Genomic DNA, 20,923 nt, shown 5'->3' with positions numbered 1-20,923 from the left:
CAGAACATCGCTAAGTTTGACACCAACATCTGTCAGCTGTCTCCGGCACCACCACAGCAGCCACTAAAGAAAAAAATGATGGATCACCTTCTCACCTGAGCTCGACGCGGCTCCATCGCTGATATGCAGCTTTGCGGACCTCCAAGGTGGCTCACCAAAGATGAAGTCATTGCCGTTGAACGAATCAGACTGGGGCAACACCCCGGACACGCCATCAAACTCCAGATCTGACACCCCACCACGACTAAGACGCCGAAGTAGGAAACCATACCTGCCATCCATCAACCATGAACCCAGCACACGTTCCGTCTTTCAGATGTCGTCGATGCAGACCACAATCTGGATCCGCTTCCGAACTACCTCCCAAGCTCCGCGCTGACGCTGGAGCAGACGCCGTCGCAATGGCGGAGCCCGAGGACACAAGTCCACCACAAGGATGCCGTCGCCGCCACGATATCCCTGCTTGAGCAGACTGGTTCCCAAATCTATCACCGACCATAGAGACGATCGCCTCGCCGGAGAAGAATCTAAAGCTTCTTTATTCAGCATCGCCATCGCCATCGCCGAAGCCAAGGCGTCGAATGATCCGAAAACCTAAGCTATTAGGCCTCTAAATCTAAAGAAAAACAATCCGCACACGCGGAATCCGATGACACCTCTCATGACCGACGACCAAGAGATCGTCCGTGAAGGAGAGCCGTCGAAAAACGGCGTCAGAAAGTTGGCTCTCTTGGCGGCGACGGCTAGGGGTTTTGGTTGCTAGCCAAACGCCCAAACCCGCTACATCCTCCAGCCAGCACACCTTTTTTTTGAGCATCAGTACAGACACAAGCGCTCATATACACGCGCATACCCTCACCCCTACGAACGCATACACGCACACCCTACCCCTATGAGCACCTCCGAGAGACTGAGCCGGCATATCATCTTGAGATTTACGAAGTCACCGTAGGCGCCTCGTCGTCGACGGGAACGTCTCCTCCCACTAAAAGCGCATCGCCGGAAATCCTGAAATAAATTCAAAAATAATGCGAGTACCAGGATTTGAACCCTGGTGGGTTGGGGATACCACTGTCCACCTAACGAACTCAACTACAGGTTGATTCGCAACAAACCAGCACACCTTAAGCACCGGAGATAACAACCGAAAGATACAAGTACGTACGTAGCCGTAGTATCATATGCCTACAAGGATACGGTTTTAGACACAGACGCATGCCGAGTCACGTGACATGATCGATCACCTCACCTGGAGCCTGGAGAGGCCGGCCGGACACGTTAACGCCGTAGTCACGCAGACAAAAGCTACGTGCCGGCCGAAGCGACACACGCGTCGCCAGGTGTTGCATGACGCTAGTATAAGACGCAGTACGTATACCTGGTCTGGTTCTCTGCCGCAGCAACAACATTATTCGCCCCACCAATCATACATCCCGATTTGTATTAAAAATCATCATTCATCACTCCAAGTCAAGAAACCAACCCCACCGCACCGCACCGCGCCGATCGGGTCGGGAACCCGTCGCGTTCACCGCAACGAGCCAGAAACGCCCACCCCGACCCGACCCGATCCAGCAGGCAGGCAGGGACAAAGGCGAACACCACCCGACCCATACCATTCCAGACCCCCGCAGACTGGCGCGCATCACCATTTTCCACCCGGCGCGCGGCCGGCTGTGCCACCGCGCCACTTGGACCGGACGGAGGCTCTCGGCCCCGCGCGGCTCGTTGCCATAAACCAGCCGTCGCGCCCCACCTCACCTCTCCTCTCGCCCAGTCAAAGCCAGAGAGCACCAGCCTCAGCCTGGCTGGCGGGCTGTCTCCTCTGCCGCTGCCGCCTTCCCCTCCGCCTCTAAATCCTCCGCCCCGCCCCGCCTGACCATCGACTCGACCGGCGCCGAATCCGGGACGGCGCGGGGTGATGGGTGTGTCGCCGGTGTCGCCGGGGGGCAGCGGCGGCTACGAGTGCTCCTTCAAGATCCTCCTCATCGGGGACTCGGGCGTCGGCAAGAGCAGCCTCCTCGTCAGCTTCGTCGCCGCAGCCAACCTCGACGACGACATCGCGCCCACCATCGGTACGTCTTCTTAGTCTCACTCTCACCCCACCACCACACCACGCCACGCCACGTCCAGTCCGATCGCTCTCTTGCTCTGCTTGGTACTACCAGACTAGTACGAGGTTCAGTGTACGCTCGTCGTATTGCTTCGGAGTATATAGTGTGGTGGCAGTAGGTAGCGGATTAAGGGCACCAGCGATTCCGCCCATTTCGGTGAACGAGACCTTTTCCTTTTAAGTTTTAATTAATGCCCGAGCTGTTCTCTGCTTTTGATTCTGCTGAATTGTCTCCACTTTCTTCTTGTTTGTTGGCGTTGGCCAGGGCTGGGAGTTAGTCTCCAATGCTAAGTAGTAGTACCATATGTCCTTTACAGTTGGTCTTATATGCCACTAATAGGTTGGTCCCCATCAACCCAAATGCTTAAATGCTGAAGCTAGTATTTGGGAAGATAGGGAAAGCGATCCATGCTTGTGCAACAAAACCTGATTGCGCACTAAAGAAAAATTAGTACTCCTACTCAAGCAACCCTCTCAGAAAAGTCATTTGGACAATTTTACCTTGCACGTAATCTATGGGAATGGTCCCAACTCGGTGCCCTTATGTATTTCCTTCCCGCCACTATGTTTTCTCGCCAGTTTAGTCTTATGGCCTATGGGTGAACTCTTTGTGTTATGCAACTCAAGATTGTGTGAGAGACAGTATGTCCTGACTGGGTCAAGACCTGGCTCGTACAATTCGAAGAAAAATAATTATAGCCAACTCTAGTCTAACCCTTAGGCCCGAGACAGCAGTGCTGTTATGCTTGTGCATGCAGCTCTATATACTACAGTACTACTCCCTCTGTCCCAAAATATAAGAATGTTTTTAACACTATACTAGTGTCAAAAACGTTCTTATATTATGGGACGGAGGGAGTATGATTTTCACACCATCACAATTTTTATTCTATAAATTGCACGCTCTTTTGGATTATATACTTCACGTGTCTTATAATTTTGTTTCACATTGATTGCCAGGAGTTGATTTCAAAATCAAGTTTCTTACTGTTGGTGGAAAGAAACTGAAGCTGACTATATGGGATACTGGTGAGTTCACAATTTCCTCTCATTCTCCGACTGTTCAAGTATGGTCTTTCGCAGTAGGAACTGGCACAAATAAGTCCTAACTTCAAGTAAGCGGTCGTGTATGCAAGACTTTTATGTTCCAAGAACAAGTGGTTGGAATTTGCTCATAGAGACGCAACAATGTTTTAATGTGCCAAAAACTACCAGGAGTTGCTACAAGCACCAACTAGAGCAAAAAATAGCAATAAAGATCATCTCAGAAAAAAGATAGACAATAAGCATGGAAAATTCCTAGATTTAGCTTGCTAGTCATCTTGCCCTCCCATCCTTCTCTGCCATCATTACTTCAAGCATTTATAAGATACTTTATTATTTGGGTGCACCCATCATGTTACTCCCTTTCTCCTGACATCATCTCGACCAGAGGTTCCATCCTTATGAGTTTATAACCCCACTCAGTGCTGTCCTAAAGAATAATTTAGAGCTGCACCATATTACCTACTCTTCACGACAGTAGTACTACTGGAAGGTGTCTTAGTAATCTGTAAACAGAGTAAATTATGACATGGTGTCTACGATATTTTAAATGTTCTACAAGTCATTTTCTGTTGTTTTGCAGCTGGCCAGGAGAGGTTTAGGACAATCACTAGTTCTTACTATAGAGGTGCTCAAGGAATTATTCTAGGTAAAAAAAATGTTCTTAGTTGTTTTTGAGTTCTTACATATACTGTTGTTCTAAGATGATGTCAAATTTTCTCACTCGGAGATTAGATATTCGGGATATGCCATAGAACTTTTTAGGTTGGTCTATTGAATCGTTCCGTTAATATACTCACCAGTAGGTCAGCTACTTAGTGCTACATTATGTAGATCATTTTTTTTCTGTAGCACAGTTTTCTTGCATTTCCCTTTGTATTCATGATTTCTCCATTGATGTGTTAGAGTTATATTATAAGTCATGTACCCCTTTGTATTAATCCCGTTATATAAGGGGTTTCCTGCATATGTTTCACATCTGTACATGTATATATATCGGCCTATGGCCTCATGGGAATACAAGTTGCATATTTCCTAACATGGTATTAGAGCTAGGTCAATTTTTTCGCACGCCGCAACTCGTGCTGTTGATCCTCCGTGGCCGCCGCCGTGGCTTTTCTCTGTCGTAGCGCCGGTTCTCACGTCCGCTCCTCTCTGATTGGTCCACCCAAGGCCGGCTCCTTCCTAACGCTCACGCCGCATCCTTTGGATCGAGCAAGCTGGTCGCCTCTTTGGATCGGATCTCCGTCGGGCTGCTGCTCTTCCAACAACTAGACACCGGCCGCCGCCCCTCGTTGGATCTCCCTGCCAGCTGCCCGTTTCCGCTCTCTGCAGCTCCTTGCCGTTCTCGCCGCCAGCTGCTCTTCTCGCCGGATCTCTCCGCCAGACTGCTCCTCGTCCGGCGGTTGCCGTCTGCTGCCCGTCGGAAGCCTCTGTTACTCCCGCGTGACTGCTGCTGCCTGTAAATAAAAAAAACAGGCACGATGTCCGCATCTTCCGGCTATGTTGCTGCCCCTCGCTGTCCGGTGATCTTTGATGGTACTAACTACACCGAGTTCACTGGCTTCATGCGCATTCACATGCGTGGCATCCGTCTCTGGGGTGTTCTTTCTGGCGAGGTCTGCTGTCCGCCACGTCCAGTTCCTCCGGTGGCCCCTACTCCTCCGACTCCACTGGTTCTTGCTCCGGATGCTAATCAGGCCGCCAAGGATGCGGCTAAGCTTGCTGATGAGGCTGCTGATCGTGCTTATGATGAGAAGGTTTTGGCTTATGAGGAGGCTCTTCAGATTTATCATGGTGCTCTGTCTGCTTACACCCAGTGGCTTGATGATGATGCTCGTGCTGCTGCTGTTCTCACTGCTAGTGTTCTGCCTCAGTTTGCTTCTGAGTTTCTGGGTCTTCCTACTGTCTTTGAGATGTGGACCCGTCTTCGTCAGCGCTATCAGCCCTCTGGTGATGTCTTATACCTTTCTGTGGTCCGTCAGGAGCATGCTCTTCAGCAGGGTGACTCTACTGTTGATGACTTCTATGCACAGAGTTCTGCTATCTGGCGCCAGCTTGATTCTCTCTGCAGTGCTGGTTGTCGTACCTGCCCCTGTTGCCAGGCTGTCCAGGCCAATTTGGAGTTTCATCGCGTCTATGAGTTCCTGTCTCGGCTCCGTAAGAGTTTGAGCCCCGGCGTGCTCAGTTGTTTGCTCGTGGCCGTATTTCTCTCATGGAGGCGCTTTCTGAGATTCGTGCTGAGGAGACTCGCTTACGTGGTGCTGGTTTGCTGGAGGTTCCCTCTGTGCTCGCTACTCGTGCTCCTATGCCACCTGCTGCACTGACCCCTTCTCGCTCGAGTGCTCCGCCGCTTTTGCCCACTCCTTCTGGAGGCTCAGGTCGCCCCCGTTCACATTGCGACTACTGCAACAATGATGGTCATCTTGAGTCTCAGTGCTACACGAAGAAGAAACACCTGCGCAAGGCGCGATCATCATCTTCAGGGACTTCGTCATCTACCTCGACAACTTCAGCCATTACTTTGACTGAGCAGGATATTCTGAGACTTAAGCGTCTGCTCGCGGCTTCAGGTTCTTCCTTGACGGGTACTGCTGGTTCTGTGACTGATGCTTCCCGCACTGAGCAATCACCCTCTACACAGTCAGGTACATCCCCATGGGTTCTGGACTCTGGAGCTTCTTTTCATATGTCTTCTCATTCTTCCATTTTGTCCTCTCTTCGCTCGCTGGATTCTCCTGTTCATGTCCTCACTGCTGATGGTACTCCACTTTCTGTCGTTAGTAGAGGCACTCTTATCACTCCTTCTTACTCTGTTCCTGATGTTGCTCATGTTCCTCGACTCACCATGAATCTGTTTTCTGCCGGTCAACTTACTGATTCTGGTTGTCGCCTCATCCTTGACGTTGACTCTTGTTCTGTCCAGGACCGTCACACGCACACTCTGGTTGGGGCTGGCCCTCGCCGCCGTGATTCTCAGGGTCTTTGGGAGTTGGACTGGCTTCATGTTCCTTCTGCTGCCACCACTATCGCCAGTTCCTCCGCTTCAGTCGCCTCTGTTACTGGTTCCTTCAAGCAGTGGCATCATCGACTTGGTCATCTGTGTGGTTCTCGGTTATCGTCTTTAGTTCGTCGAGGCCTTCTGGGGTCTGTCTCAGGAGATGTCTCTTTAGAGTGTCAGGGTTGTCGTCTTGGCAAACAGATTCAGTTACCATATTTACATAGTGAGTCAGTGTCTAAGCGTCCTTTTGATTTAGTCCATTCTGATGTATGGGGTCCGGCTCCTTTCGCTTCCAAAGGTGGTCATAAATACTATATTATTTTCATAGATGACTTCTCTCGTTACACATGGCTTTATTTCATGACTTCTCGTAGTGAGGTGTTGTCTATTTATAAGCGTTTTGCTGCCATGGTTCATACTCAGTTCTCTTCACCCATTCGTGTTCTTCGTGCTGACTCTGCTGGCGAGTATATCTCTAAGATGTTGCGTGGTGTTCTTCTTGCTGAGGAAGGCACCCACTCTCAATTCTCTTGTCCTGGTGCTCATGCTCAGAATGGTGTGGCTGAGCGAAAGCATCGTCATCTTCTTGAGACGGCTCGTGCATTGCTGATTACTGCCTCTCTCCCGCCTCATTTTTGGGCTGAGGCCATCTCCACCTCCACCTATCTTATCAATCTCCAGCCTTCCGCTGCTCTACAGGGTGGTGTTCCTTTCGAGCGTCTTTTTGATCGTTCTCCCGATTATTCGATGCTTCGCTTGTTTGGTTGTGTTTGCTATGTTCTTCTTGCCCCTCGCGAACGCACCAAACTAACCGCTCAGTCTGTTGAGTGTGTCTTTTTAGGCTACAGTGATGAGCATAAGGGCTATCGTTGTTGGGATCCTATCGGTCGTCGGATGCGTATCTCCCGAGACGTGACTTTTGATGAGTCTCGTTCCTTCTACCCACGCCCATCTTCCTCGATCTTTTCAGTGGAGGATATCTCTTTCCTCACTTTTCCTGACTCACCTATCACCCCCGTCGAGCCTGTGCCTATTCGTTCCGCTCCCTCTGCTTCTCCACCTCTAGTCGATTTGATGCCACCATCTTCCACGGTCTCCTTGTCTAGCATGTCACCGGATTCTACACCTTCATCTCCGGTGACTTCTTCGTCGCCACCCCTCGATTCTACCTTGGCGATTCCTCCTTCTATTGTTCCATCTCTTCCTCAGTATTACACTCATCGTTCACGTCCTGTGGATGCCTCCGTGGATGTGTCGTCATCTTCCTCTCAGCCTACTTATGGCTTGCGTTCTCGTCTTCGTCCGCCTGTTGATCGCTTTGGATTTCCCACCGCTGGTGCTGCTGTTCTTGAGCCGACTTCTTATCGTCAGGCTGTTGTTCATCCTGAATGGCAGTTTGCGATGGCAGAGGAGATTGCTGCTCTTGAACGCACTGGTACCTGGGATCTTGTTTCCCTTCCTCCCGGAGTCCGTCCCATCACTTGTAAGTGGGTCTACAAGGTTAAGACTCGCTCCGATGGTTCTCTTGAGCGTCACAAAGCTCGTCTTGTGGCTCGTGGTTTTCAGCAGGAGCATGGTCGTGATTATGACGAGACTTTTGCTCCTGTGGCACATATGACCACTGTTCGTACACTTCTTGCCGTTGCCTCTGCACGCCATTGGTCTATATCTCAGCTTGATGTTAAGAATGCTTTTCTTAATGGTGAGCTGCGTGAGGAGGTGTACATGCAGCCACCACCTGGGTATTCTATTCCTGATGGCATGGTCCGTCGTCTTCGTCGCTCTCTCTATGGCCTTAAGCAAGCCCCCCGTGCCTGGTTTGAGCGTTTTGCCTCTGTGGTCACTGCTGCTGGTTTTTCAGCAAGTGCTCATGATCTAGCATTGTTTATTCACCTTTCTCCTCGTGGTCGGACTCTTCTTCTTCTCTATGTTGATGACATGGTCATCACTGGGGATGACCCCGAGTATATTGCCTTTGTAAAGGCCCATCTTAGTGAGCAGTTTCTTATGTCTGATCTTGGCCCTCTTCGCTACTTTCTTGGGATTGAAGTCTCTTCTACCTCTGATGGCTTTTTTATATCCCAGGAAAAGTATATCCAGGATCTTCTTGCTCGTGCTGCTCTTACTGACGAACGCATTGTTGAGACTCCTATGGAGCTCAATGTTCACCTCCGTGCTACTGATGGTGATCCCCTCCCTGACCCGACGCGTTATCGTCATCTTGTTGGCAGTCTTGTCTATCTAGCTGTCACTCGTCCGGATATCTCTTATCCGGTTCATATTCTGAGTCAGTTCGTCTCCGCTCCCACATCGGTCCACTATAGTCATCTCCTTCGTGTTCTCCGATATCTTCGGGGCACAATCTCTCACCGTCTATTCTTTCCTCGCTCCAGTTCTTTACAGCTTCAGGCTTATTCGGATGCTACGTGGGCTAGTGATCCTTCAGATCGTCGTTCACTTTCTGCTTACTGTGTTTTTCTTGGTGGTTCTCTCATTGCCTGGAAGACGAAGAAACAGATTGCAGTTTCTCGTTCGAGTGCCGAGGCTGAGTTGCGAGCAATGGCTCTTTTGACGGCAGAGGTGACTTGGTTACGGTGGTTACTTCAGGATTTTGGTGTTTCTGTCACTACACCGACTCCGCTCTTATCTGACAATACAGGTGCTATTAGCATTGCGCGTGATCCTGTGAAGCATGAGCTCACCAAGCATATTGGTGTTGATGCTTTCTATGTACGCGCTGGTGTGCAGGATCAGGTTATTGCTCTTCAGTATGTGCCTTCCGAGTTACAGTTGGCGTATTTCCTGACGAAGGCCTAGACTAGAGCACAACATGGCTTTTATCTCTCCAAACTCAGTGTTGTTCATCCACCATGAGTTTGAGGGGGGGTGTTAAGAGTTATATTATAAGTCATGTACCCCTTTGTATTAATCCCGTTATATAAGGGGTTTCCTGCATATGTTTCACATCTGTACATGTATATATATCGGCCTATGGCCTCATGGGAATACAAGTTGCATATTTCCTAACATGATGAACCCAAATCAACTCTTTTACTTGCAATGCATGGAATTATGAGAAGTTGGTGACCACAAGGATGCACCCTTCCATCAAACGAGAAATATTTTTCATTATTTTGTGGATACTTCTTTCTATGTGTATGCATGAACAATCTTATTAGTTAAGAGTATCTTATTTACTCATGTTTGAGCGCCGGTAGGCTAGCGGCTTCTGTGCTCGCTCAGCCCACCTGGGTTTGAGGCTTGGCCTCTCGGCGGTGCCTCATTGTTGTTCTTCTAAATAAAAAAAATGCCACAGGTGCTAGTGCATGCTGGTCAAGATTTTTTTTTTATTGCTGATGTTTTGATCAGTGTAAATTATATATCTAGCGAAACGTGGAACCTTTGATCATACTTCACAATAATTTAGTTGCTACTAATCACTTGGTCATGGCGAATATGAAAGCATGTGCATAGGTTAACGATGGCAAATATTGATTAGCTTGTGTAGTGCTAAATTATCTTGAGAATTATGGTCCTTTGTGTGAAGGGGAGCCTTGGCGCAGTGGTAAAGCTGCTGCCTTGTGACCATGAGGTCATGGGTTCAAGTCCTGGAAACAGCCTCTTACAGAAATGTAGGGAAAGACTGCGTACTATAGACCCAAAGTGGTCGGACCCTTCCCTGGACCCTGCGCAAGCGGGAGCTACATGCACCAGGTTGCCCTTTTTTAATTATGGTCCTTTGTGTATTATGTTTTTCATGCTATAAAGTGGATTAAGGTCTAATATCTTATAGTATTTTACTCATAGTATATGACGTCGCGAAGAGAGAGAGCTTCACAAATTTGGGTGATGTATGGACTAAGGAGATAGACTCAAACTCATCAAACAAAGACTGCATAAAAATGCTTGTTGGAAACAAAGTTGATAAGGTACCATTTTTTTTCCAAATAGAAATTGTTATTTTTCCTGAATATTTTGTTCCAAACTTGTTATTTCTTTCCAAACCTAAATTGCTTTTTCTACACAACTTTATATCAACTCAGGAAATCACTCATGGGTCAAGTAGACATAGATTCAGTTGTTAGCTTTAATTTTGATGGTCCCATCTTTGCAGGATGATGAGAGAACAGTCACAAGAGAAGAAGGTCTTGCCTTCGCACAAGAATCTGGATGTCTGTTTCTTGAGAGCAGTGCAAAAACACGAGAAAACGTCAAGAATTGTTTTGAAGAACTTGTGCTAAAGGTAAAGACTCCAGAGATACTGTGCCCCACAACCTTAGATTCTAGAGTCTTTTATACAATTAAGATGCAAACACATGGGGACACAACTGAAGAACTTAGTTGCATTTTCAGTTTCGTGGTTGCTTTTTCTTCAAGTAGGCAAGCCCCTAGCTGCTGCCTTGTGACCATGAGGTCATGGGTTCAAGTCCTGGAAACAGCCTCTTACAGAAATGTAGGGAAAGGCTGTGTACTATAGACCCAAAGTGGTCGGACCCTTCCCTGGACCCTGCGCAAGCGGGAGCTACATGCACCAGGTTGCCCTTTTTTTTTTTTAGGCAAGCCCCTAGCTACATGAATCACAAACAGACTCAGTTTTGCCGTCGTGCAGATCCTTGAGGTTCCAAGTCTCCTGGAGGAAGGCTCGTCATCGGTTGTCAAGAGGAACATTCTGAAAAAGCAACAGGAAAGTCATGCAAAGTATGGTGGTAGATGCTGTCAATAGATCTGTGACGTATGATTGAGCTCGCTATCTATGGTCATCGTATCGCAGGCAAGTTCGTGATACCCAAACTGTAGGTTCTCGTTGTACATGAGTTGTGTCTAAACAACCTGTGAGTAGAAAAGGTGGGGAAATTGGGGAAAGTAAGTACAGTACTCCCTCCGTCCCATAATATAATAGCGTTTTCGACACTACACTAGTGTCGAAAACGCTTTTATATTATGGGACCTAGTGTCGGAAACGCTATTATATTATGGGACGGAGGGGTTAGTTTGTAAGGTTATGGAGAGTGGTTAAAATTGGTTTGTACAAAGGGAACACAATGTCTATTCTTCATGTCTAATAAGGCATAATTTGCGCAAATTGCTTTGTCCTGGGGATGAGACAGACCTTCCCTACTTTCTTGATTCTTGATGTTAGCGACTGTTGCATGGACGGCACTGAAGGTTTATTGTCAAGATGTGCGCATTCTGCTCTTTTGATAATTCCAGCAAACAAAAGATTACCCTGGAGGGTAGGCCCTTGATGAACAGGACACTCCTGGATGATGCAAGCCGAAGGGCCAGGGGAAGTAAAGAGGCCATCGTTTCCTTCGTGCATTTTCCAGATTTCCCAGCAAACAAAGATATGTCCATGGAGCGTTAGTTTTTCAGGATTCAGCCACAGGTGCCGAAGAGCCCAGGGGTTATAGATCAATGTTTTCGAGCCAGGAGTTCACTTGACAGTGAAAGAAATTGGAAGCATTACTTGACTAAACTGAACCCTAACCGCAAATTGATGTTGGATTTTTGCTCGGCATCTTTGTTCCACTTATGCTGCTGTGGAGGCACAGCCTATATTTAAGCGGTTGTAACATATGTGATTTTTTGGTTCAAGTGCCAAAGGCATCAAGTGCTACCTTTTCCGTTGGATTTTTTGTCAGAAAAAAAGAATGTCCAATGACAGATTTCATATTCTAAAAGCACTTTATTATTAATTAAAAAAACACCAACGACTGCAAATCCAGTGATGAGAATCAGTAATTCATGGGCAACATTATTTGTCGGCTTAACGAGAAAGTGGTCTTGAGACAAGTATTCTGTCTTAGTAACGGTGAATGAGATCGCCAAATGCCCCAGGGTTCTTCGAGTAGTGATCAATCTCAGCCTGCAAAAAGATAGAACCAAAGATGTTAGCCACGTTCGTGCTTTCATTATATTTCTGAAAATTCTGTCGAGTTATATCATGTGAAGAAAAATAATACTCCCTCCAATCCATAATAAGTGTCGTGGTTTTAGTTCACAAATTTGAACTAAACCACGACACTTACTATAGGTCGGAGGGAGTAACTTACGAGTACTAACCTTGCGCACAGCGATAATGGCTGTAATAAGCTTATCGCCGATTAGCTCATGCAAAGTTTTGTCTGCAGCAAGTGATTCTACAGATTCCAGAAGGTCCTGTGGTAGCCTTTTAAGTTTGGTAGCATAATCTGCAGGATTTGATTCTGGAAGAGACACAAGACACATGTGACATTTGCAGACAGTCTCTGAGGAAACCAAAAGCTAGTCGCCAGAAAAAAAGTTACAATAAAATAATCTAATTCCAGACATATAACATAACATTTTTAGGGGCATACCGGATCCATTAGGCACATAAGGTATAGTAATGTGTTAGATTATTGATTAGCAGTTTTAACGATAATGAAGAACTCCGACTTTTTCTCACTACATTGACACAACATCTACCATGTCTCAAAATCTCACCCAGTTGACTCGCAGCTCAACAAACAAAGATGACAAATCTGACTGAATAGTACTAGCCTGATGTGGCTTTCCTTTTATCAAGCTAGGAATTTCATTTTGATTTGATATTATGTGGGCATAATACATGTGCATTGTGTCTATGTCATGATGGTTTTTCCCAGAATTTTCAGGACCTTTAGATGTGTTTTTCGACAACTTTCTATCATGTTGTACATGTTCCTGCAAGGATCACCGCACATGCTCAATATGTTCCTAGGGCATTTTCAGACATGGTAGGACGACAAATATCAGTAATGCATGAGAGTAAGGTAAAAAGGTCAAGCAATGAAATTCTTTTCGTACCAATTGGTTCAGGCAACTTAAGGCCTTTCCTAAGTCCATCAATCCCAGCAGCGACAATAGCAGCAAGCCCCAAGTGTGGATTTGCGCACCCATCAAATGATTTAATTTCGAAGTTGCTGACCATGTCGAGAGGCACACCAGGTGGGCATGCGGTTCTCAATGGAGCCTCCCGGTTTTCTTTCCCCCAGCATAGGTAAGCTCCACTCCATGTATTTGGCTGAATTCGATCGTAGCTACATATAGAGAAGCCAATAATGACGATCGTTAAAATGGCTACTTTGATGTTCTGGCATTTCTCCAACAAGTAGCAAACTGTGTTATCCAGATTCAAGATAATAAAAATACGTTGATATCCTCTAAGTACCAGAGAGTTTATGCAAGAAAACAAGTACCAAAACGAGTTATCAAAGTTATTATCGAATTAAGGTGTATTCTTGGAAGCTTTTCTGGAAGATGTTACCTGTTAGGGTGAGGAGCAGTAAATGCCAAGATTGATGGAAGATGATGGTATACTCCAGCAAGGAACTGTTCTCCAACGTTTGACATTCCATAGTGGCTGTACTCATTTGATCCCATAAAAACATTCTGATCATTCTTCCATAAACTCAGATGCACATGGGAGCCCGATCCAATATCATTCAGGTCAGGTCTGTGTCCAGCAGAACAAATCATCAGCTACCAGAAAGGCAAGTTTAACTTGATTGACAATTTTTTTTCTTTCAAATCACACATGTTTGGTGATCTGGTACTGCTAAAACCTAATATTTACATAATGCATCAGAGTATAACATAGGAATATCAGCAAATGGAAGTTTTATTTGATCAACTGTAGCTCATTTCAGTTTTCTTCTAATCTTCCAAGTAAAAATTCAATTCTTTCACAAGCCAGTAATGTTGTCTGGATACACTGTCTGGTGTTCATGTATGATTTGCTGTTAACACAAAACAGTGTACGCAATAAACTTCCAACTATAAAGCATGCTAATGTAAAAACAGAGTGTAGATCCATTGACTTACTTTGGAAGAAACGTTGCTATCAACCCATGCTTTCGAGCAACAGATTTAATAATCTCACGAGCATATATCAAATTGTCAGCAGCAAGAGTGCACAGGACATACTTCAAGGCAACCTCGAACTGCCCTTTTCCAGCTTCGGCATGCAGCTTTTATATTTTTTGAGCAAGAAAGTGGATGTAAACATGGAAAAAACGATCGATCAGTAAGTCATGACATATAATCAAAAAGGTAAACAGTTTGATATGTAACATCACGAGTTTTGACATCTTTTTGGTGGTAAAATAACGTCTTACCTGCTCAACAACAATATTTGCCACTTTAAGAGAAGAATACACTTCTTGTAGTATAGATGAGGCACCATCAAATGATGAGGTTGAGCAGTAACTGCTATTATCATATGGAACCCAACGCTCATGTCCCTCACTGTAGAGTTTTTAGATTTGGGTCACATAGAGAAAAACATGGCCTTTAGCATAATTTATTTTGCAGAGTCAGGAAAAGCTACCTTACTAATTTTCTGCGGAGATAAAATTCATTCTCAAAACCTGCCTTCATTGTCTACAAAAAACAAACAACTAAGCATAAATACAAAAACTAGTCCACATACAGAACTCATGAGACAAAAATGATCTTCACAAAGTTATGTAGGCAAAATTCTGGGTTTATTCTTACCACATTGAATTCATCCAGCAGAACTTTTGTGACTTTCCTTAAGGCATATCTAGGACAGTATTCCCAGGCTTCTCCAGGCCTAATTTGCATGTCAGCTATCACCATTTCCTCACGTGTTGACCTTGCAATGTGAGTACACTATCATTAGTTCAATGATGCCTTAATAAGTTCAGAGAATTGACCTACTGTTAACAAACAAGAAACTATTCATATACGTACAATACTAAGTTATGGGATTCTAAGGGATGGTCCGATACAAAGTACAGAGCAAGCGTTAAATGAATTAACTTTACCATGGGAGTCTCAAAAGTGTTGACATATCTGGCATAAGCCTGATCTCGCCTACACCAGTAAGGTTTGTTCCATCAGCTGGGCCGTCACAGAAGGAAGTCATTCCCATTGATGCAAAAGTCAGGCCGACACCCTTATTCCTTGCAATCTCATAAAACCTTCCGGCTGGGACAACCTGAAAGTGAAGTTCTATTTTCTCAAAATTGGATTTGGTATTAGCAATTCTAAAAACAATGCCGTTGTTCAGGTGGGTGAACTGACCGTCAACACAGTCAACACCATGCAATTATCAGTAGTTTTATACATGCCAAGTTGACCATCTACTGAAACGGAACAACTTGTATGCAATCTTCAAACAAAGTTCATGCTAACTATTGTGTCTACTTGGTAGTTTATTTAAGACAATTTTCTAAAAGAGAATTTTTGGTCCATGAAAAAGAGAGAAATGATCAGTGAGATTGTGAGAAAACTACATCCATAATGTAAACAATGCAGCATGTGCTTACGCGGCATCTATGTTGGCCTGAAGCATCATTCCAGACGATGCGAACAAAAAGCACATCTTGCTCAACACAAGATGATGCTATCCTATTGTCAGCTATCGTTTTCTGGTGAATTGACCCATTGGCAACGTTCAACTTGTACAGGTCCGATGCATTTCTTCTAAAGATGTCCTCAACTGCATCTATAGCTTCCTGAATGCTAAGATCACCATCTTCAGATGCAGCTGATAGGACACGGTAAACAACATCACGTGCCCTCCTGGATCCTGCAAATCAGTACAAACTATATATTATCACTTAAAATCAAAAACTAAATGGACACGCTTGTGTGGTTTTCAGATAACTTTCCTTACGTGCACTACTTATTTATATACTCCCTCCACTACAAAATACATGCCACAGTCTTCAAGATGTAACTTCGACGCTATTTTTCATATGACATATGTTAGTAAAAAAATTGAAATTGTTTTTTCATGAACTAAACAACCTTTTGTTAATTAGTTGTCAAAGATAGAAAGGGTTGACTGTACAATTTTTAGGAAATCATGTTTTGGAACAGAGGTGGTATATCTGAAGGTCTAGATCTTGTGCCAAATCTGTCTGTTCTTTTGTATTTTTATATTGGTCCAAAAGTTTGTTTTCCTACTATGAGAGGATACTATTTAAACTACTTCATTTATGATAATATAGCTAACGTTTGTACTGACGTACAATGATCTCTCATCATCGTATGAAAGGGTTAAAACTGATTATTGTACCTAGATAGTATGTCTCCGGAAAAGCATATCCATCTGAACTAAACATGACCTGCCAATGGTTAACAATTAACAAATAAAAATATCATGTGGATAGTATCTCCAGAAGCAAAAGAAACTGAGAATGAACATATGTGACTGACAATGAGACATACATCAAGAGTGCTATTAGAGAGGAAACTGAAGAGTAACTATTTCAGACAAGATAGTAAATCAGATGCATTGGAAGAGCAAAAATAAGAGAGAGATTCTCAAACCTAAAATAAAGTCAACAGTAATCTATATTAAGCAACGAATACTGCTCGGACCTGGAATATGGGACCATGTGTGCTGTAATTTTTCGTTCAAGAACATGGACGTACGTGTGTAGTAATCTCTGTGTCTAATGGTCTCCTTCCAGTAAAGAAAGTGACATTTTGGGATACGTGCAGTCAAACTTTCTTGACTTTGGCTATTGATATCTCTATGACTATTGAGGATCTCCAAATGAACATATGAAAACAAATATATGAGTATATTCATCTGAAGAAGTATTTTTGTAATATTATAATGTTACTAAATCGTATCAGTGGTGAAGTCCTCCCCACTTGTGCCAAGAGGTCCTGGGTTCGAACCAGCCTCTCTGCATTGCACTTTGCAGGGGTAAGACTAGGTTCCTATAATCCCTCCCCAGACCCCACCTTGTGTGGGAGCTTCTATGCACTGGGTCTGTCCTTTTACTAAATCGTATCAGTAAACTGCATTATCAATGTAGAGTTATGGAGATCACGTCAGTGTCCACAATAGCAATCTTTGTCACTGGAAGGAGTACTATGGCAAAAACGTAGATGTGGTGGCACAGTGGAGGATAATACGTTATTGAGTTGTGGAGAATATTAATTAGTTCAGTTTTTCTGCACCATGGAAAAGCAAAATCTGTTTTCATATTAATAACTTCTTCAGATTCTATATAAATAATTATCCATATGACGGATATGGTACCTTGTTTATGGGAGCTAGCTCCAGAAGCTCTTTAAGTGATGAGACCATTCCTTGAACACTTAGTTTTGGAATTGCCAAACCAAAATCAAGATAGACCTGTTTGCGGGTTGTGTATGATGATTAACATAAATCAAAACTGAATAGGTGAACAAATGCACAAAGACGAGGCTCCAACCTGGGAGTAAACAGATGCAAGATAGGATGCTTCCTTAGAATATGGATAAGAAGCATGTAAAAGGACTAACTGACACTTGGTGAATCTTTCATCCTCAAGAACAGCACGGAGATGTAGAGGATTGCACTTCCGCAAGTCCAGGTCTTTATCTCCAAAGCTGAAATTGTGTAGAACATGTATATACTTGAGATCTTGACATGACCAGACAGGAAAGTGCTTTGATAAAATCTAAAATGCCAGTCATTACCCTGTGTGAATCTGCATTGGTAAGTGACACTGCACAGCAATATCGAGACTACGAGTAAATAGATAGTCGATGAGGCTCTTATTTGTAATCCGAAGAGGTCTTTGCCCTGAAAAGTATGGAGTATAAGCAGAAAATAGATCTTACAATCATAGGTTACATGTTTTATCTGTTTACACATTTCTCCCTCCCAGTAGAGAAAATATGTTCACCTGTTAGCTCCTTACGAAGACCATCCTCTGCATCTGTCTTGCTAACACATGGATCAATCTCTAAGCCACTTCTGTATGCAGCAATGCTTTTCAACCCAACAATTTTGCTGGCAACTGTGAGAAATTAGTCAAGGATGTCCATGTAGTTGAAAGAACAAACAGAAAAAAAAACCAGTTTGTCCCAAATAAAAAATTCTGGAGGATATGATTTGAGCTTAGCCACAAAAGTTTCAGTGAATGAGTCCAACGTCCAGCTTGATCCACTGAATGAATCCTGAAAGAAGTAACTAATTTCATCACTAGCTAATCATAATCTTTACCTTGATACAGTATATTAGAATAAGTTAACAACTGCAAAGGAAATACGTCAACATAGAACTGAATCATAATCTAGTTATTGCAAGGGTGGCCCAAAAACCCTTTATCATTGACTCGAGAGAGGGAGACTCACGTCGTTAATAATCGTCTCCGCCAGCCATTCGATTCTCAGAACTCTGCCGACTGTGGGAACAAATTCCTTGTGGGCTTCCAGCTCAAGCATTTTATCAAATGCTAGGCCATCGTCCACAAGGATCGCGGATATATTGGCAGCTTGGAAGCATTTTGAGCTGATAGACGACAACCCTTGGGCCTTTCTGAACTCTTCCACCTTGTCAAGCGAGGCTTCACAGCCGTACAATGCGGCGATGTCCTTGATGCTTCTCTGCATTCAATGATATTGCAAGGATGTCATGACTTGCTGAAAATCTATCCTTAGATACCATGCAATAATTGTGGAATAAGCAACATGGAACAGTATTCCTATTTCTAGACAGAAGAGCAGCATTTGGAAATTGGAACCACAGAAAAGTTACTGGCACGTAAGAGATGGACAGAGCACTGAACAGATGGCCCACATCACATGACGGCGTGAACATCTTAAGCTCAGAAGCAAGAAGCATGCCAAATAACCCCAGCACCTCCCATGGGTCCAGCAGCATGCCATTAAAAGCACACACGCCCATCCATGGAATGGACCTCACAGCAGGGCAAAGAGACGGAGCAAAAGGTCTACTGCACCCCACCGCACTGCACCCCACCATACAATGGCGATTGGCCAAAGCAGGCATAAAGCTGGCGATCTCTGCCGTGCCACCAGTTAAAGGAAAAAAGACGAACTCATTCATCCGCATATTCTGCCCAGTCAGTAGTAACTAACGGATCGAACATGGTGTCATTATAGACATTAAATAACTAAATATGGACTCATTATCATCCGTGCCCTCCAAAACCACCAGCTATGCTTGAAGTATGCATTTTCTTAATCTTACAACATCCTGCGGTCTTATTTAGAATAAAAATCATGTGATACGCCACTTAAATATTTAAATTTTAGTATACTGTTTGTACTTAAGTATGTCTAATGATGGTTTATATGCGTACATGTTTCGAATGTCAAAAATATAGTTTCTCTATATTATTTACGTGATTAATATATAATCAACATATTTATGTATAGTTTCTCTAAACACGTGCATGGTATATTCATGCGCATTTTCTACATATATGCCACATCGTATATGTAAACAGTGCATGATCCGTGTTAAAAAAAAGTGCATGATCTAGTGGAATGACCAAACCAAGATTTGAAAGCAATGGGATCCATGATAACATTGACTAGAATGATACATTTCCTTATTTTCCTCCATGTTTTAATGGCACTATAATTTACTTCCTTATTTGCCAAATGGAAAGTCCATACTAGCCCTACATAATCATTGACAACATCTTACCCCCACAAGAGGTAAAAGTAATACTATTAGCCATGGGATCATGTGAATGTAAGGGCTCATGTCGATTTGGGCCCATCTTGAAAGAGCGACAAAATTTTAGAGCACGTGGCCTATTTGTAAATCAACCCGTCAACACGTATAGGACCCTGATAAGACAGGCCAAAGTACACCTAACTAACTCTATGGCCGACACAATCTAGCACACACTTCACTGACTTTGGAAAAAGAAAATGTTGCGATCTCGAGCAGGATGCAAGCAAGACGGCGCGGTGGAGGATGGCCAGCCGGGGAGTGGATAAGCACAGCGGCGGCGTGAAGCGAAGCAAGCGTGCGTGTGGTCAGTCAGTCGGTTACCGTAGTACAGTTACCTTGAAGGAGAGGGAGTGGGGAGCGAAGGCGAGCGCGTCGCCGTCGGCCTCGGAGAAGCAGCGGAGGAAGGGGAGGGAGGAGGCCGTGTCGACGAGGTTGTGCGCGTGCGCGTCCACCGCCGGCGTCTCCTCCACCGCGCGTCGCAGCTCCGCGTACCTGGCCTCCATGCTCCGCCGCCGGTCGCTCGCTCGCTCAGCCGGGGAGTGGTGGGAGATTTTCCGGGGGCGGCGCCTTCTTGTTTGACCGTGCGAAACCCCGAACGGTCTTGCGTGTCTGGGGACGGAGTATTGTACTATTGCAAATGAAGACTCGGAGGCAGAGAGGGGTTTTTATGTAGTACAAGTAGGCGCTCCGCGACGCAGGCGCTGCGCAACTACCGGTCAGTCCTGCCGCTGCTCTGCTCGGCTAGTGACAAGCGGGGTCGATGTGGCGATGGAATGGGAGGCTGCCTGTCCTGTGGGACCCACTTGTCAGTTGAGCTAGTGGTTTGGTGGACGTGTACTCTATCTTATTTCGATGAACGTGCTATCTATCTTCTAGTCAAACATTGCCACAAGCATTTATTTTTTTATTTTTATTTTTAAAAGAAGAAAGATGAACAAATGTGTCTACATACATACTCCATCCTTTCTGGTTTATAGGGCTCAACTCAAACATCTCACCAAGAAAGATAGATAATGAATGATGAAATAATTTTGATATTTTGCAAAAGTACTTAATTAATGCGCTCGTTTTCATCAAACAATTGTGTGAACCAATGCATTAATTGCAATGCATGCATGCATGACCAATAAATGACTAAAACTTTTACTACATGTATGGCCTCTTTTGGTTCATAGGATAGGATTATCATAGGAATAGGAATCTTGTAGGAAATGGGATGACATGTATCTCAAATCCTATAAGTAGGAATAGGAAACAAGATGTCATTTGGTTGACACCAAAAGAATTTTTCCATTGAGTCTAG

The 20,923-nt window shown here is 44.6% G+C and overlaps 2 protein-coding genes across 4 annotated transcripts; one reads left to right on the top strand and one right to left on the bottom strand.

Annotated features, from left to right (window-relative positions):
* The first annotated feature begins 1,650 nt into the window (after positions 1-1,650).
* LOC119268005 (ras-related protein RABC2a-like) lies at positions 1,651-11,285 on the top strand. 2 transcript variants are annotated; one of them, XM_037549499.1, is made up of 6 exons: positions 1,651-2,075; positions 3,074-3,142; positions 3,741-3,806; positions 9,966-10,087; positions 10,273-10,401; positions 10,512-10,733. In XM_037549499.1, the coding sequence occupies exons 1-6, from the start codon at positions 1,922-1,924 to the stop codon at positions 10,536-10,538; spliced, it is 567 nt and encodes a 188-aa protein (XP_037405396.1). In that variant the 5' UTR covers positions 1,651-1,921; the 3' UTR covers positions 10,539-10,733. The 2 variants fall into 2 exon arrangements, with proteins under 2 accessions (XP_037405396.1, XP_037405388.1); XM_037549491.1 differs by lacking the exon at positions 10,512-10,733 and adding an exon at positions 10,768-11,285 and having other exon boundaries at positions 1,659-2,075.
* Positions 11,286-11,829: 544 nt separating this feature from the next.
* Positions 11,830-20,266, bottom strand: LOC119267997 (protein fluG-like). Of its 2 annotated transcripts, XM_037549475.1 has the most exons (18): positions 19,956-20,263; positions 18,267-18,518; positions 18,022-18,089; positions 17,816-17,931; positions 17,607-17,712; positions 17,360-17,516; positions 17,185-17,280; positions 16,207-16,255; positions 15,452-15,714; positions 14,948-15,120; positions 14,655-14,775; positions 14,488-14,540; positions 14,276-14,405; positions 13,983-14,128; positions 13,426-13,614; positions 12,966-13,198; positions 12,222-12,364; positions 11,830-12,024 (listed from the first exon to the last, which is right to left on the bottom strand). In XM_037549475.1, the coding sequence occupies exons 1-18, from the start codon at positions 20,121-20,123 to the stop codon at positions 11,962-11,964; spliced, it is 2,526 nt and encodes an 841-aa protein (XP_037405372.1). In that variant the 5' UTR covers positions 20,124-20,263; the 3' UTR covers positions 11,830-11,961. The 2 variants fall into 2 exon arrangements, 1 of the variants encoding a protein (XP_037405372.1); XR_005132779.1 differs by lacking the exon at positions 12,966-13,198 and having other exon boundaries at positions 19,956-20,266.
* Between the last annotated feature and the right edge of the window lie 657 nt (positions 20,267-20,923).

The sequence above is a fragment of the Triticum dicoccoides genome, chromosome 1A (assembly GCF_002162155.2).
Source record: "Triticum dicoccoides isolate Atlit2015 ecotype Zavitan chromosome 1A, WEW_v2.0, whole genome shotgun sequence".
Lineage (NCBI taxonomy): Eukaryota > Viridiplantae > Streptophyta > Magnoliopsida > Poales > Poaceae > Triticum > Triticum dicoccoides.
This window is presented reverse-complemented; position numbering and strand designations above follow the sequence as displayed.